Genomic DNA, 16,892 nt, shown 5'->3' with positions numbered 1-16,892 from the left:
ACCAGGCAGCTTTCCAGTCACTGCCCCCAGCCTGTGGCACTGCCCGGGGTTGTTGCGACCCCAGGGCGGGACCTGGCACTTGGCCTTGTTGAACCTCATACAATTGGTCTTGACCCATCAATCCAGCATGTCCAGATCCCTCTGCAGGGCCCTCCTGCCCTCCAGCAAATCAACATTCCTACCCAACTTGGTGTCATCCGCAAATTTACTAAGGGCACACTTGATCCCTTCATCCAGATCATCAGTGAAGATATTAAACAGGATTGGGTTCAACACTGAACCCTTGGGGGACATCACTTGTGATCAGCCCTCAGCTGAATGTAATTCCATTCCTCACCACTCTCTGGGCCCAGCCATCCAGACAATCCTTTACCCAGTCAGCAGCCAGTTTCTCTAGGAGAATGCTGTGGACAATGTTCCAAAGGCTTAACTGAAATCCAGGTAGACAATATCTTTTTCCTCATCCACTAAGCAGATCATCTTGCTTTAGAAGGAGATCAGGTTAGTCAAGCAAATCCTTGGCAATGAAGAGAAGGTCCATATTATTCCATGTTATATGAAGCAACACTGGGCAACCAAAGAGATGTTGGCACTGGCATGGAACTATGAACATAAGCCATCACATGTCCTGACAACAGCAATTTTGATTTAAACTGTCTCTGGTTCAGAGACAATGTATCTGCAAGTGCAGGAGTGAGGCAATACTTATGGTAATCCAAATTACTGAACCAACAAGGTGCTGTTGTGGAAGTAGTTCAGTGCACAAGTGTACTGCAGCATTGCCTAAAAGATCCAGCAGCAGAGCAGTAGCCTACCATGTCAGGCACCATACAAATGCAAAATGAAGACACAGCCCATAATATAAAGGGCTATCATTTAGTTGATCTTAACTTTTTGAAGTTTGTGTTTTCTTAAAGTCTTTGCTCAAACCTTTGTGATGCTGATCCATAAGTTTTACTTAATTTTACACAATTCACTTTTTATTTACCTGGGATTCACATATGCTATTCCAAAAACATCTAAAAATCTGTATTAATTACGCAAGACAGATGTCAAACTGTTACTTGACTGCTTTGTCAAGTCAGCTTTGTATGCACAGGATTTTGCTGACAAAAGCAATTTTGTTTCACTCGGGATATAAGCTCAAAGCATAGCAGCTCCAGGGATGTTTATATCGTAGCTTTGCTACGAATTCAGCAGCAGGGGGTACTCATCTATGGAAAGTGATTTTCTGTTGAGACTGGATTATCAGCTAAACTTTTTCAATAGTTTTTTCACCTGACACTCAGATAGTTCTGAACTATTGCTACAGCAATCTTATCAAAGTATGATGGGATGAACCTTGGAAAAAATTTATTACACAGGTGGAGTTTTAATAGCTTGTCATCTTTCATGTGATCATTTGTAACAGGATAATCAATATCCCTTTCCTTCCATTGACCTCACGTTTTAAATACGTTTTCCTTACCATTACATTAAAAAAAGAGACAAGTCATAGTTGCAGCAATCCTAACCCGGTTTGTTACATAACATTTCCAGAGTTTTGTGCAAAGCAAGCCTTCCTGTCATATTCGTAACATTTTACACTACCTACCTTCTGCATTAAGATGCATGGTTTCCAGAGGTCCAATAAATGCGTATCGCATTCCCAATCCATCAGACATCACAAGGTCTAGATCAGTAGGAGATATTACTCCTTCCTAAGCAGCAAAAGTACAACAGGAAGGAAGACTGGTGAACGTTTGCTTTTAATGCAGAATTTCACATTTTTTTGTATATTATTAAAGAATTAGGGAAGTAATAAAAACTAAGGCTAGAAATAACAGTTAAAATTGCAAAGAGAAAAACACAACTATTTGCCAGAAATGCCCATCTATTATGCAAGTCTTCCTATGGTTCAGCATAAGCAGTTATTCATATCTCTAGGACTGTATTTCATAGTCCCAGAAACTGAGAATCGGAAAGCAAGCATGACACTCTTAATAGCACACGGCCAGAAGAGTTTATATCAAATCCAAGTACTATACCAACCCTTTTAAATATAGGAATTTTGGCTAAATGCTACATCTCCCTTCATATTCTCTTAGTTCTGAATTTTTGAGCAGAATCCAAATTAGCAGCACCAATTGGTGCACCAATGGATACTGCTCCTGAGACCACCTGCAAAAAGACCGAGGCCTAACATGTAGGCAATGCAGTTGCCACTCCCTCCCACAAAACTCACCAAAAATTCAACCTACCCAGCCTCAACCTGCCCAGGGTTCTCAAGATCTTTGCCAGATTCACATCTCTAGAGTTGGCAGAATATGGAGCAAGCAAAATAAGCATTTCTCGTGTTAAAAGTTGAGCATTGCTATTCCACCCACATGCAGCACTTACAAGAAAGTCAATGCCTCCACCAGGTTGGGGCAAGCACAGAAAGTCTTGTAAAAAAGGATTTATAGCTCTTTACCTGAACAGATTTACTTGAGAAGAATACTATTTATTATATGAGGTTGTTTTCCACCTACTAGAAAGATATGAATTAATGAAGACTTGTTCTAACCACTTTCATCAGATAAAGCTTGGTTCCAAGAACTTGTCCTCTTTATTCCCAGAGACATGAAAACATTTCCTTCTGGGTATGAAGGTGGAAGAGACGCTGAACTGCTTCTAATTTATCTTTTCACCCTACTCTGAGGAGCTCGGCCTACTCAGTGCCTCTTCCTTAACATCATGCACCTTTAAGCTTCAGAATACTCACACTCATATACTCATCTGCTTTCACAAAACCCTTAATTTTCTGTTAAACTTCTCTCTTGCAGGGCCCTGTCTGAATGTCCCTTTGTATTGTACAGCCATGGGCTAGAGTTACGGGCACACAGGACAGCTCTTCTGATCTGTAGTCGACATTGACATCTGAGCTAGACATCTAGACTCTCTTTATAATCACCAGGGAGAAAAAGTAAATCAGCATCCTAAAGAAGGCATCTAGAGTACGTAAGATGAGTTGTGTCCTAAAAGGGCCTAATTCTCCTCACTGATTAAAAGATGAATAAGAAGCTTAGATATCACTGTCTTCATTTTCTATATCCCATCTTAAATGAGCTGAATCTCACCCACAGAGTCTTCCCGTGTCCATCATTTACATCATCCACTGCTACTTTAAAAGAAACTTAAAAGCCACAAATCAACATAACTTCTACAGCTAGCCACAGACATTGAGTTTCATCATCTCAGGCTTAAACTGAGACTTTTATAAGACAACCTCAAGACTCAACCTGTTAGTAGGCTTTGTTCCTATCAAAACCAAGCCTGTCTGAATCCCTGTTGCAGAACTACATTGAAAAGGAAACACTGATAGAATAATTAAGATCTGTGTACCATATATGGAACGTACAGTTCTCCTAACAATTAGCCATAAAATGGCAGGGATTATTTTCTTCAAATTAAAGGTAAAGCATAGACATGTTAAAGTAACTCCTAGAAGCAGACAGAAAAGTCTGCATAAAGACAGGACTAAACAAAAAGATAGAAATTCAGACAGAATTCAGATTACGGAGCAGCATCAGAGTAACTAACACAGGCACCATACGTTCTCTGAAAGACTTTTCCCCTGACATGGCAACACAACTTCTCCAAAAAACATCAGCAAAATCAACAAAAGTGTTCCTCTGTTGGGAGTGCTTCATCCAAACAATGAGTTGTGCTGGTAAAGCTGTGCTTGATGAGTGGCTCCCCCCTGCCCCCCCTGCTTGACATGCATTTGTGGACAAAAGACTAACCACAAAGTCCAGACAAGCATTTGAACCACAGCAGCAGCTGAAACCTGTAAACATCATGTTAAAAGAGTTAACAGGCTCTTGAAGCACTTCAGAATCATTGCAAATTAATTTCCAAATTAATAACTTACTTTCTTTGGATATCATAGTCCTCAGCTATTATACTGATATTTGAAGACCAGGTGCCCTCAGAATCACGAGATGAGTGCTTTGCTCTTGGCCTTTTGACTATAGCTGCAATTTGATGTTTACAGATGCTAAAAGGCAAAAAATTGCTGCTACCAGAAGGAAACCATGACTGATCCCTTCAGCTGAGGTATACAGTATTTTAAACAAATGAGCTCAGCTTCTCCCTGTCAAAAAGACCCTCCTGAAGAAAAGCCTTTTACTTCTTCTCTTCATAAATTAAAAGCACAAAAATGATAAACAAGTTAGACCTTTCTACCCTAGGGAATAACCCTACTCCCATTTATGATAAGGAGATCATAAGTTGGTGGGATGATTCACCACGCTGCAAGGTCTGCAAGGTGTCTTCCACAAGGACTGGTGTTTATGCTATGAACTAAACAAGAAAGAGTTCCTATCCGGTTTCACGAAGTGTAGGTGTGAATTAATCTTCCCAAGGGGATTTTTCATCTGGATTACTCGTCTGGTAAGTCTCTGCCTCCAGCACTTGTCAGAGGGAAGAGGAAGTATGTTAAGAGTTCACTAGAAGCTCTGACAACTACAGAATTAAGATTTTAAATAAACTCCACCAAAATCGTCAGTGATCCCAATGGCCAGTCAAATTTCAAAATCTAGACTATCTCAGAATCCTCCACATTTCTTATGACAACATTTATATATCACAATTTCATTTTCCTAGAAATTTTAAACTCCAGTGATATCACAGCATTATCCTAATGAGCCTTTGGTACTTTATTAGGGCTTCCCCCTTTGCAGGGACCCTTTTCACCTTTCCAGAAATCTGTGCTGGTTCTGCAGTCTCCAGCACTACACTCTGACCCAACCTGCTTGGTTTTAATCAGCAGTCTTTCTTTCCTTTTCTGAGTCACACCCACGTCGCAACTTCTGTCACAGACTTGGTTTGTAATCATACCAAATGTAATGGCCAAAAAACATCACAATCTTACTTTTTCTGATTCCACCAATTCATCATGTTCTACTCATTCCAGTCTGTTACAGAGTTATTTTGGACTTTACTGCCTCCTGGACCACACACCTTCTGTTTCCAAATCTGCCACTTCATCCTCTGGATTTCCCAAATCCAGTATTCTTTTTTTTTCCTGATTGCCATTAATATATGCATTCTGTCTCAGCAGTACTTGTTACACCCTCCTCTTCTCTATCACTTCAATCAAGTCCCTTCCCTCCACACCCTGATGAGATCTTTTTCCAGTCCGTGATTTTGACTTCTCTCCTATATCCCTCCACATCTTTTCATTTCATAATGTTTAAGAAACGTGTTGTCCTACACACTTCACACCTTCTTGCTTTGCTGGCCTTTATCTTCCTTCTTCCATGGCACCCTCACTCACCTCACCCTGTAAGAAACACCTTTAAAATCTCTTTTTATGATATTCCCCCTTTTATGGGGCACTGTAACTAAATGCTTAATCCTATACCTTATCTTCAGTCTTTTGGAAAAGTCCTCTGAATAACACTGTAATATAATTAATAGTAAGGAATTTGGACTTTAAAAGTCTTGCCAGCATTTAAAGTCTGCTAAGCTAGTCACTTGAGAAGGGAGAGGTGCATAAATTAATGACTGAAGCCAATGCACCGGATTGCCGCAAAAACAAGCTAAAATGGACACAGCCAAACCATGACTTTATTTTCCAAAAGATTAATAAAAATTAAAGAGCTGCCTATTCTTCTCATGTTTTACAATGACTTTAACATAAAAGAAAATCCACTTTTAAAGAAAAAAAAACACATTAAGACAGTATTAAAATCTTTTACAGAGTTAAGTACAGTACTTATACAAACTATCCTGTAATAGTTTTAATATGTTCCTAAATGCAGCTGAAACTCCTAAATTATATCAAGGTTAAAAAACTGTCATGCTCCGCTTGCTATCTCTGCTCCTTGCAAATTCTAGGTGATGCTTAGGAAAATATTTCAAAAAGGTAAGATTTCACTCAGTGATCCACAGTTAAATGACAATCATAGCTACTCGGAGTAAGACTTGAGACTTCTGAACTGAAGTGTTGGTGAAACTGTTTGGTTGTTATTTTCTGGATTATGTTAACCAAAATTTTACTTTCAGAACAAGATAAAATCAAGCTATTTAATTAATACCCTTTGCAACATAATCCTAAACTACTCTAAAATGTATTGGTACCAGTAAAAGTACAGAAGTAATGATGTCTACAGTGCACAGTGTGCTTCCCAGGCAAAAAAAGGGAATAAACTTCTGCTCCAAGAGTTATGAACTAAATCAGACACACCAGTAACCACTGTCAATGGAGATGTAAGAAAGTAAATAAATGGTAACAGAGAATAACAGAGTAAGCAGTTTGAGGTATTTTTCCTGTTACTGGCTAATGTTTATTCTAATTATTCCAAATTGGTAATACAAAAATTTAGGGTTGATAAGAGAGGAATAAGGATCTTCAGCCTCAACATCTCACAGTACTTTCCTCTTATCATTATCAGCTTTGAAACATTTCTACCAGAGCTGTAACAATTGAATACATAAGTAAGAAACCTACATGAATGTCAGTCTCAGATAGGCTATGAGGTCCTACAGAAAGTTCTCAGATACATGATCTTAACGAGACAGACAGGAGTGCTCCCAGTGTCTGCTTTATCATGGAATAAATGCAAAGCACAAGGAAACAGAGATAACTGATACAAAAATTTCCTGCTACAAACACCTGCATTGCCCAAATGCTTGTGACTTGCAAGTCAAAGCAATCTTTGAAAAAACATCTTGTCACAAAAAGACTCAGACCCAAAATCAAACATCTCTTTGTAGCACTCTTGCCTCAAAGAGAAGCACTTGCTCGAACTACATAAATGGTCTCTCCTTCGAAGTTCTTGTCAAGTCAAACTTCTGCATTCTGTAGTCTACTTTCCTAATTATCCACATAAGCAAAAGTTCTCAGCATTAAACTGTACATCTCCAAATGAGTTTTCTTTCTCCTACTTTCCTACAAATTTGATCTCAATTTGTAAGCCTATTAATTTTTTACCACTTTACCACCACACTTCCCACTCCCACATTCAGTCTAGTCCGGCATTCACAGCACTCATTTTGTGCCCAGCTGTAAAATCCCAGTCTCCCTGTGTGTGCAGCTGGGAACCCCAGCACATTTAGCAAAGACAAACTTATGCAAATACTCAGGTTTCTCATTGCTACTTTAATCTCTTTGCCCTGAATTATGCTTCTCTCTGTGTTCTGGCATCCATACCACATGCAATTTGAGCACCATGTGGAGTCTTGAGCCTGCACCCAATGTGCTGGCAGAGCCTTATCTCAGATTTCTGGCTGTGTTAAAAGTGTGTCCTACTCTTGGATCCACATGGCAGAAGTCAGTGAGCCCCCACAAAACATTCAGCAAGCAGGTATCTTTACTACATTTCTTTCTACACAGCTGCATCTTTACTTCCATGCTCCGTACCAGAGCCTTTCTCCTATCATGATTACTCACCCAAGTCTCATCCATCCCAACACAGCACTGCTAAAGAAAAGAGAAAGACTGGCAGGTTGTCAGTTTCCCAGACAGATGTGGGAACTAAAACATATTCTGCAAACTACTCAGCCTACTTATTATAAAGTTTTCAAGATAATGCTGCACAGCTGTACTGCATGTCTGTCCTACCACCAATGACTTTAAAAGGACACAATTAGCTCTACCAGAGAAACTTCCACTAGTTTCTTTATTGAAATAAGCTAGACATGATCCTGGTGCTACTGTAGTAGGGGAGTGGGACTAGATGATCTCCAGATGTCCCTTCCAACCCAAACTATTCTGTGATTGTATGTTATTGTCTTTTCTATCCTATGTTTTCCAACATGACTATAGCTTTCTGAAGGTGTTTTGCCTATCATAAACTTGAGACTTTGTATTAAAGGTTTAACAACAGAAGCCATTTTAAAAATTTAAATAAACATCTCCAGTAGTAGATCAGTTCCTTCCTCACAACACTGTTTTACTTACTGTTATTCACCACCTTCTTTATATTGTTGTATTATGTTGCTAGAGAAAGCCAGCTACAGGTAAGCAAAATCAGTTCAGCAACTACATTTAAATATCTCTTTGGAAAAAGAGTTGCTTTGTTTACAGTAATATTACCTTAGTTTTAAGATCTTTTACCTGTATTTGTGTGCATGGTTGTTTTAAACAGCTTGAAAAATCAACACAGTCCACAAAAAAAAGTCCTATTAAAGCCCAGTTGAAACTCTTCTCAAGAGAATAGCAACAGACTCATAGCTCCTGCTGATGAAAGATCAGACTTTTCAGCACAGAATGGCTAACTGTGGGAAAAGCTGAAGGCACACAAACAAATGATTCTCAGCTAGAAGTCTGAATGGGCAGGAGGAGGAGAAATCTGTCTTTACCTACAAGTATCAAGTAGCAGTTAAACCTACAAGTGTAGCTCCTGAAAGGCCAAAGAGAAAAACATTTAGAATATTTTCATGACCACTGTACAGTAGGCCAAGAACACCACAAAAAACCAAACAGGAAATGATGAGAAGCCTACAAAAGGAAAAATTGGTATTTTGATTACTGTGCTTTTAAAATTATTCTTTTGATTGCTCTTAAAATAACAGTATTCTGAAAAAAGAAAGCAGGATAAAGAATAATTTTTACCATTGTTTTTACCATTGATCACCTTGTTTTTGTCAGTCTTTGCTTTTTATAACCGACATCACTTCTAACTGGGGTAAATTTACATTTAAATATATATTTTATGTTCATAAGGGACAGCTGAACAAAGATGACACAAATTTAAAGGATGCTTAAATATACAATCTCACTTATCACATCTACTGACCAAGTACTGAAAAAAAGGATATACATACACCCACAAGTCTCCAAGCTTCACTTATCACTGCATACTGTAGTCGATTCAGAACAAACCCCTCGATTTCTCTGTTCAGTTTGACAGGAGACTGACCAATCTTCTTCATCAGGGCATATGTTCTCTCTGTCGTAGAAGGATCTGTTTCTGGATGAGGAACAATTTCAACCAACGGCACAAAGTAAGGTGGATTTACCTCAAGAAGAAACACAAAAGAAGATCATTAGTCACCAACAGAACAAGTTAATATAAAGCATCTTTATAGCTGGCACTAGCTTGGATAATTTCCAGTGAACACAGCAAGCCTGACATTCAGACCCTGAAAGACTCCACCAATCCAATAAAAGCTGGTGCATTAATTAAAAATAAAATAAATATTTAAACTTGCACTAAATCAAACTCTGTTTAACCCCAGCAAAATTAATGGGGCTACACCAGAGATGACAGCACTCAAACAGTACTAGAAGACTTTATTCTGACTTGAGGAACTGTTTGCTCAATATTCAGGCTGCTTGTTGTTGTAAGATATATGGTCACCACCTGTCTTTAGAAATTAAGCAAGGCATTTCCTTTTAGACAGTCAGGAACTTTATAACAAAAGTATTGCAAAACACCACCTGTAAGATGCAACACTTAACAGATAAGCAGCTACTGGCCCCAGCCTGTAAATACATGCTAAATACAGTAACAGATCACATACAACATACTTTGGAAATGTTGCGGAACAGGTTACCTTCAAACACTGTACTGAGAAAAAAATAGATTACCTCTCCCTGACTCTTCCCAAATGCAGTTTCTCATCAAGTCAAGACCTTTGTGTTATGTATTTTTGAAGTAAAAAATAAAAAATCCTGAAGAACATCCTGGAAACAGCTAAAAGTTCTTCAGGTCATAGTGTAACAGACAGTAACTCTGCATGCATGCTCTTGCCAAAGTAGCAGTCCTTCAGCTGTACTCTAAAAGGTGTTAAATTTAGCTCTCCATCTAGTTTCAGGCAATAGAAGGAGCTAACATATAAAATATTACTACCAGGAATAACACTGGCATTTAGAGGATGGAAATTAAGTAGTGATTCTTTCATCATGCTCCGTTATAGCCAAGTACTCTTAACTGTGCTCCCGTAAACGCAAGTACAGGATTTAGTCACAGGAACCTGCTGTGTGCCTTTCCTCCATGCATGTTCTTTCTTTTCAGTATTTACACAGTTCCCTTTCCTGCAGGGTCTGACATCTGCTCTAACTACTGACGTAACACACTTCATTCCTTTTAGAGGGCCTTGTGTCCCAACACGGCCTCTCTCACATCTGTATCTTTGGCAGTGCCACCACCAGTGTTGTGGTGTGGTGGATGGACACCATCCAGTGGTGCCAGGCAATTGAGCAAGACCCAAAACACTACAAGCACCAAGACATTCTCTGAGGCTTTTCCAGCCCTTAAGTATATCACAGGTTCCAATTAGAAAGAGGACAAGTTAATTGTTGAGAGAGACTAAGGCTATTAAAAATTTCTTTGAAGATTAATGTTGACAGTGATCTTACTGAAGTATTCCATTTCATGAACTTTGCACAGGGAGCGTATGGTTGTGTTCAGGAGCACACTCAGGAGACACAGGAAGACAAATTTTCAGAAGTGAGATATCAGATATTGGTAAAAACTGAAAGTGGTAGAACATAGATTAAATAGGGAATGGGGGAAAGTTTCTAAAAATGAGAAGTATTTCAGGGAACAGAAGGTCACCTTAGTTAACAAAGTGACAGCTAAGAAAGGAGATGACAAAGAAAACATTGAAAAGAATTAAGTTACACAAACGCTGTCAACAAACAAATATTAATTTTAATGGACTTGTAGTAAGATCGGAACAAAAATTAGAAGACACAATTTCTAACAGGAGTAGTGGAATTAAAGAAATAAATCTGAGAGAGTTTAATGCAGTTTTCAAGTTGATTGCAGGGTTTCCTGTACAACAGGGGACTTCACTCAATGGCACAGTCTCCTCTAGGTCCATATTTCTAGTTGTGTGACCTAGCAGGCATATCCAGGACATGAGAAGAGAACCACACCTCTACTGACCCACTGCCTGGAACTGCTTTCAGAGAACAGCTGTACCTGTTTTGTTTCATAACGTAAGTATTGTGTGCATTTCTATCATACAGCTGTGCTGTGGGATTTTTATTTTATTTTAATTTAATTACTGAACCATGTTAAGCACAGGGATGAGCTGCTTCTGCCCTTTGGGCACTTCATTTCATTTAAGCTCAACACTCTCACACATGCAAGAGGCTCTACAACTGTAGCTTTTAATTTTCCTGGTATATCAAATTCCACACTTGTTTTCAGTGTCTTGCAGAGCTGTTTGCTTCCCACAGACACCAAATCCTACCATTTTGTTCAAGATCTTTGTCAAAAATAAAACAAAAGAAAACACCCAAAGCGAACGACTACTACAAAGCAAGCGTGTTTCCTGATGCAGATGCAGAAAGGCCCCTGGAAGAGTACACTGGTTTACAGCTTCTTTGGTACACTCAGTACAGCTGAGATTACTAAGAAAACAGTCTCATTTGGACTGCAAAGCCATTTGGGAACAATAAGACATTTTAAGGTACTCCAGAGCATTCACTTTGACAAAATACATATCCTTACAACAGAAATGTAGAAAATGTTTATGCAGAGGCTAACTACCCTTCCAGATCTGATAAAACCTGGTTTCAGGAGTGGCTTCTACAAAGACTGCAGTTCAGACTAAATAAAGTCAACTGGTACAGACCAACTTGGGAAAACAGTAAGAAAGAGTACAGTAAAATCAAAGACTGACAAACAGTCAGGCAGTCATGAACTGGTTAAAAAAAAAAAAGAAATTGTATAGTTACTTAATATAGAAATGTTAAAGAGGCATTATCTCTTCTCTTGCACTAGAGAAAATTACAACCCTGGAAATAAGACATAAGGAATTATTGAATTTTGGACTGGAGAAAGGCTAGATCTAGGCACAGATAGATATTTTGAAATGTGACTTTTTTAATAATTAAAAGGGATTGAAAACTTATTATACAAACCAAACCAAACCAAACCAAGCCTTTTGCTTCCCTTGCCACCCAGGCACCCCAAGGCACAATGGCAGTGGTGGAGAGGAGTCAGAAAGGCACTGACCAAATGCTTTGACACTACAGCACTGCGCTACAGGTAGCTGTAGAGACACTACAGTAAAGTAGTGCTGTATCTTTGTACTCTTGAGCACGCCCAAAGAACTGACATTTACTCTGAGGGATGCCCTGGAGAGACATCATGTAGTTACCAAACTGCAGAGACCAGGGCAGCACCTTTCTTCATCACAACAGTTGTCTTAACTGATCAGCTGACCACCAAACTAACACTGGGTTAACAAATTCATTAGCTTCTTGAATAGTGGAATACAGAAGCAGTAAGAATCCCAGTGATGATCAAGACAAAGTGCTCTTCCATGCTGAGGAAAGATGTGATAAACTGCTGTCTGGCAGCTCCAGACAAACCTCTACAGAAGCTCACAAGTGCCTTTGACCATTTTGAGGTTCTGCTGCAACCTTTAGTCACTCAATTTTTGCGTCACTGCCCTGTCGCAGTTGGTGAGGAAGGATGCAAATTCAGCTCCAAGTACCATTTTCTCCATATAATCATTCCTTAATACCTCTTTCAGGAATTAAGGAATACTGCTTCTGCATCACAAGTCTGAAGAAACTGGTGTCTAAATTTCCCATCTTTTATTAATATAGCCTGACAAGCACATGCAGCTCGGTGTTTGGATTCTTCCTGTTACCCAACAGAAGCTAAAAAAGGATCCTAGAAGGGACTAATAATGACACAAGAAGAAAGTAGCGATGTTACGAGTTTGCACCTAAAACATAGAATTCCTACATTTTGAAAGCTAGTAGTTTGAGACACACACTTATATGAGCACAACAGCTCACATAGAACATATCTTGAGCCAACAGTATGCAACATGCTACATCCTCTCAATTTTGTCGATCAGTGCTGCCGCTCACAGAATAACCAAACTACAGCTTTTTGGAAAAGTTTGGCCTAACAATGGCACACAAGAGCCCCAAATACCCTTTTGAGTCTTTCAGTCTGCAGGAAGGAGTTTGGGATGCAGTTTACACAAAAAGGATACATGCCATCGTACTTACAGGATGTGACACAATGCACTGCTTAACACGTTTAAGGCCAGTGAACAATTTGCTGGGTAAGAGACAAGAGGTCGAGCTGCTCAAGATAACATTGTCACCCACAATAAGATCCAACTGACTGAAAATTTTCTTTTTCAGTTCCAGGTTCTCTGGAGTACATTCCTGGAATAAAACCAAAAAACAGTATTAGAAGTCATGTAGTTCAATAGTGTATCTATCCATACATCTCAGACTTCACTGATCCTATCCTAGATTGACACCTAGGAATTCAGCACAAACCATCCATTTTAATCAGCCTAGATATACTAGTGATTCACTACAAAAATATCTTACCACAGTTAAAGAAATGGAAAACCCAAGAGTTTATGTACAGCAAAAGATGGACCACCACATCCTACAGGAGATTTAGTGCAAAAGAAAATATTCTGTTTTGTCTAAAATAGAGACTTTAACTCACACAGGGAGATAACGCAACACAGAGGAATAAGACCTGGTCTCTACTAATTTTTTAAGAGAATCTCACATGATAGAAGTTAATATTCTCCCTCAGACAAGATGGAAATGAACAGGTGTGTCTCAAAAGACAAAATTACTACCTCCAGACCTATGCCAGGAAATTCCAAGGTACAGCTCTGCAAATAATTCCTAGAATTGAAATTACTAAAGATACTTAAGCATTTTAAGTGTGAGGGTCACTGAGAAAGACTTCTGAAGACCATCTGAAGTAGAATGAATGCTACCAAAACTTCTCCCAAAGCTACTGAGTGCATTCAGCTCTACACTACTGTGGCAAACTTCATGTGTGAGCCAAGAGCCACAACCCACAGTCACTAGATTTCCAAAGTTATCTCCAGGAGATGCCTGAAGGAGAGCATGCAAAGATCCACTAGTCTGGGAGGAGAATGATATGGAATAACAACTACAGTGGATTCCACAAGCAACAGAAAAGTCTTCAGCCTATGAAAAGAAAATGGAGGAAGAAGGCCAGCCTGTTTTCAAGGGTTTTTGGAAGAGTTTAAAAAAATCCAAACAGGATCAAAACTTTGCAAAACCTCAGCCTTTGCCCCCAAAACACACAGAAAAGAACTGCTCTTTTCCAACTCTAACCTGCTCTCACCTGTCAGTACTTCATTCTGTCCTTTCTGTTATGCTGAATTACACATGGCAAGGTTAGGGGAAAAGGCTACACATTTGACATAATCCAAAAATTACATTTAACACCTGCTGCTTCAGACAGAGTCTGTGGCAAGAATGCCCAGGGCCAGAGTTTTTAAACTAAAAAATGGGTTAAAAGTAATTTGAAGTCTTAAAAAATAAGTTGCATGGAACAGTACTAAAAGTTCCATGATCCAAAAGAGATAAACAGGGTCATTTAAGAACTCCAGATAGAGCCCAAAGTATTAGGCAGCCTTATCAAAACAAAATGATACTCTGCTCATAGTTCAGAATCCCTGCTTGTTGGTTAAGTTTAAATAGTTTCTTTTAGTGAAGCCAAAGATGACGAGAACTCTGCAGATACTGTTCAAGCTAATAAAAGAGCTGCTCTGAATAGGTTTGTGAATTTGAAACTCTAAGCCTGCTCTCACATCAGATGATAATCTAGGCAAACTCAAATCTGCTGGAAACTCAAACCTGCCATGGTTACGTAAGGTTTCTGAATGGGCCATTTGCTTGGAGTTTCTTGTATAGTGTCACAATTGTATTCAGGTTGTTGGACCACTGCAATAAAGTTTCTGTTCTCAAGTATGCAATTATTTTCTCAGAGACACCAATTCCCTGAAGAACAGGGGGGAAATTAAGCTCTAAACAATCCATTAAACAGGAACCTCACTTGCTGTCAGTTATGGAGCCTGGAGAGGTCTGAAGCTATTCTATTTGCCATGAGAAAGAGAAGATCAAACAGAGAGCAGATAAGATACGGGTTTAAAGCTACCCCAGTTTCTCTCAAAGAACCAGTGCAAAAAGGTTAGCACGCACCACTACGCATTTTAAGTGACACTGTATATTTCTGTGCCCTTTTCTTAGGGAAGATCATGCTTCTCATTTGCAGTGAACAGTAAACCTTTATTTCAAGACCTGGTCACCTAAACAAGGTTGCTACAAGTCTGGCTTCCAATTTAAACTTTATTACACATCTCTTAAGAGCCTGATCAGAACATGGCAGCTGTTAATTTTTAAAACCCATCTCCTGGAAGTATTGTATGGAATCAAAGGCTTAGATGTAATAGGGATTACACTATTCAAATACATGTTCACAGAACATGCAGCAGCTACTTGAACCTGTTTATGAACTCTTAAAGACCTACACAAAGATAAACACATGCTAGACTCCCTCCCTAGCTAACTGATACATCACATGATGATTGAGGTCTAGTTGCCCCTAATTAAGAAGCTGACATGACACAACCCCTGAAACGCCAGTACATAGAAAGCCAGTGAGTTTTATCTGTTTAAATCCAGTGTCTCTGTGTTTTTGTATAGGCCTTTCTCACCATGCCATCCACCATCTGTGCTCCCACTTACATCCAACTCATCTAAATGCACAATTTCATTTTCCTGTATTTAAATATTGGCATCTCCCCAGGTTCTTCCCATCCAGCCTCAAATATGCCAAGGTAGCAACTCCTTTCTAACTTCTAGAAAAACACTCCCCAAAACACTATCTTACAAAATACCTTTTCTTTATACTATCATTGAGAATTGCTGCTGAGCAATTTATTAGTACTGGAAGGCAAAATGAACAACATATGGCCTGAAGCAAAGCTCTGCAACACAGTGGTACGGTCCTAAAATAAGTAAACATCCTACACAAGCAGTATAAGATGAAAGCCAGATATTTAAACTAGCTTGCAGAATTAGATTAGCAACCACTCAGCAACAAGCAAGGCACTTTCTGTAAGATCATCTGGAGATGCTGTCACAGGGAGCAGCATCAAGCCTTCCCAATAACAAGTGTGGAGTCTGATGGTAGTCACCAGCATTAGGAACTGCTGAATAAGGAAGTCTGAAAGCTACAGCTGCACAACAGTGAATTCCTACCTCCTGACTAGATGCTGTCTGCTGCAAATTCAAAACATAAACAAGAATGTGTTTTTTCCCTGGCAATCTTAATATGAAGGTTTATGATAATATATACATTCCTGCAAGTGAAGATAGATCCGTCCTGAGCTCTCCTAGACCCATCTTCATGGAAGGAGTGTATTGCATAGCATGGGATTCTTGCAAGTAGATTTTGGCCCAACAGACCAAAGTTGTCCCTCCTGAAGTTTAGGGCTGTAATCCTAGTTTTTGTCTTGCTCCTCTTCTCAGATCCTCAACTTCACCATCTCATGGTCACTACAGCCAAGATTTCCTCCTGACCTTCACATCTCCAACCAGTTTTACATTGTTTGTGAGGTCCAGCACAACATGTCCTCTCTTCAAGTCCTCAGCCACCTGTGTTAAAGTTACAGTTAATGCATTCCACAATCCTTCTGAATTCCTTGTGCTCTCCTGTGCTGTCCCTCCAGCAGATACTGATGTGGTTGAAGCCCCACCATGAAGACCTATGCCTATGAATGTGGGGCTTCTGAAGGCCTTTTCTTCCTGATCAAGTGGTCTGTAGCAGACATCTGCCACAACATCGCCCATATTGGTGGTCCTGCTAATCTTGACCCATAAGTTCTCAACTGGCTCCTCAATCAAACCAAGGGAGAGCAAGAAACACCCTATTCCTCTCCCACAGCTATTTCCCTCCTACAGCTATTCACCTTTATCTTGTACCACCTAACCCCCAAGAGTTGCATTTCACTGCCATGCCGCAGCTGCCACAGCAAAAGCACCCTGTGCCCTTGCCCAGCCGTAACTAAGGTAGAAAATTATTTTCTAGAGTTCTGCAGCTTCCCCTTTCCCAGTAAATTCAGTAAGATTTTAAGCAGCAGGTAGATTGTTTAGAAGCCAT

At 39.5% G+C, this 16,892-nt stretch overlaps 1 protein-coding gene across 1 annotated transcript in view; it reads right to left on the bottom strand.

Moving 5' to 3' along the window:
* The window catches only part of CRYL1 (crystallin lambda 1), a 50,195-nt gene that overhangs the window by 14,544 nt on the left and 18,759 nt on the right, over positions 1-16,892 (bottom strand). The window contains exons 4-6 of the mRNA XM_058846759.1: positions 12,953-13,114; positions 8,794-8,988; positions 1,595-1,700 (exon numbers count right to left, since the gene is read on the bottom strand). Coding sequence (XP_058702742.1) covers positions 1,595-1,700; positions 8,794-8,988; positions 12,953-13,114 — 463 coding nt within the window. The remainder of the gene's footprint in view (positions 1-1,594; positions 1,701-8,793; positions 8,989-12,952; positions 13,115-16,892) is intronic.

Source organism: Poecile atricapillus, chromosome 1, assembly GCF_030490865.1.
Source record: "Poecile atricapillus isolate bPoeAtr1 chromosome 1, bPoeAtr1.hap1, whole genome shotgun sequence".
In the NCBI taxonomy this organism is placed as follows: Eukaryota; Metazoa; Chordata; class Aves; order Passeriformes; family Paridae; genus Poecile; species Poecile atricapillus.
The sequence above is the reverse complement of the archived record's forward strand: the minus strand, read 5'-3'. Positions and strand labels throughout refer to the sequence as shown.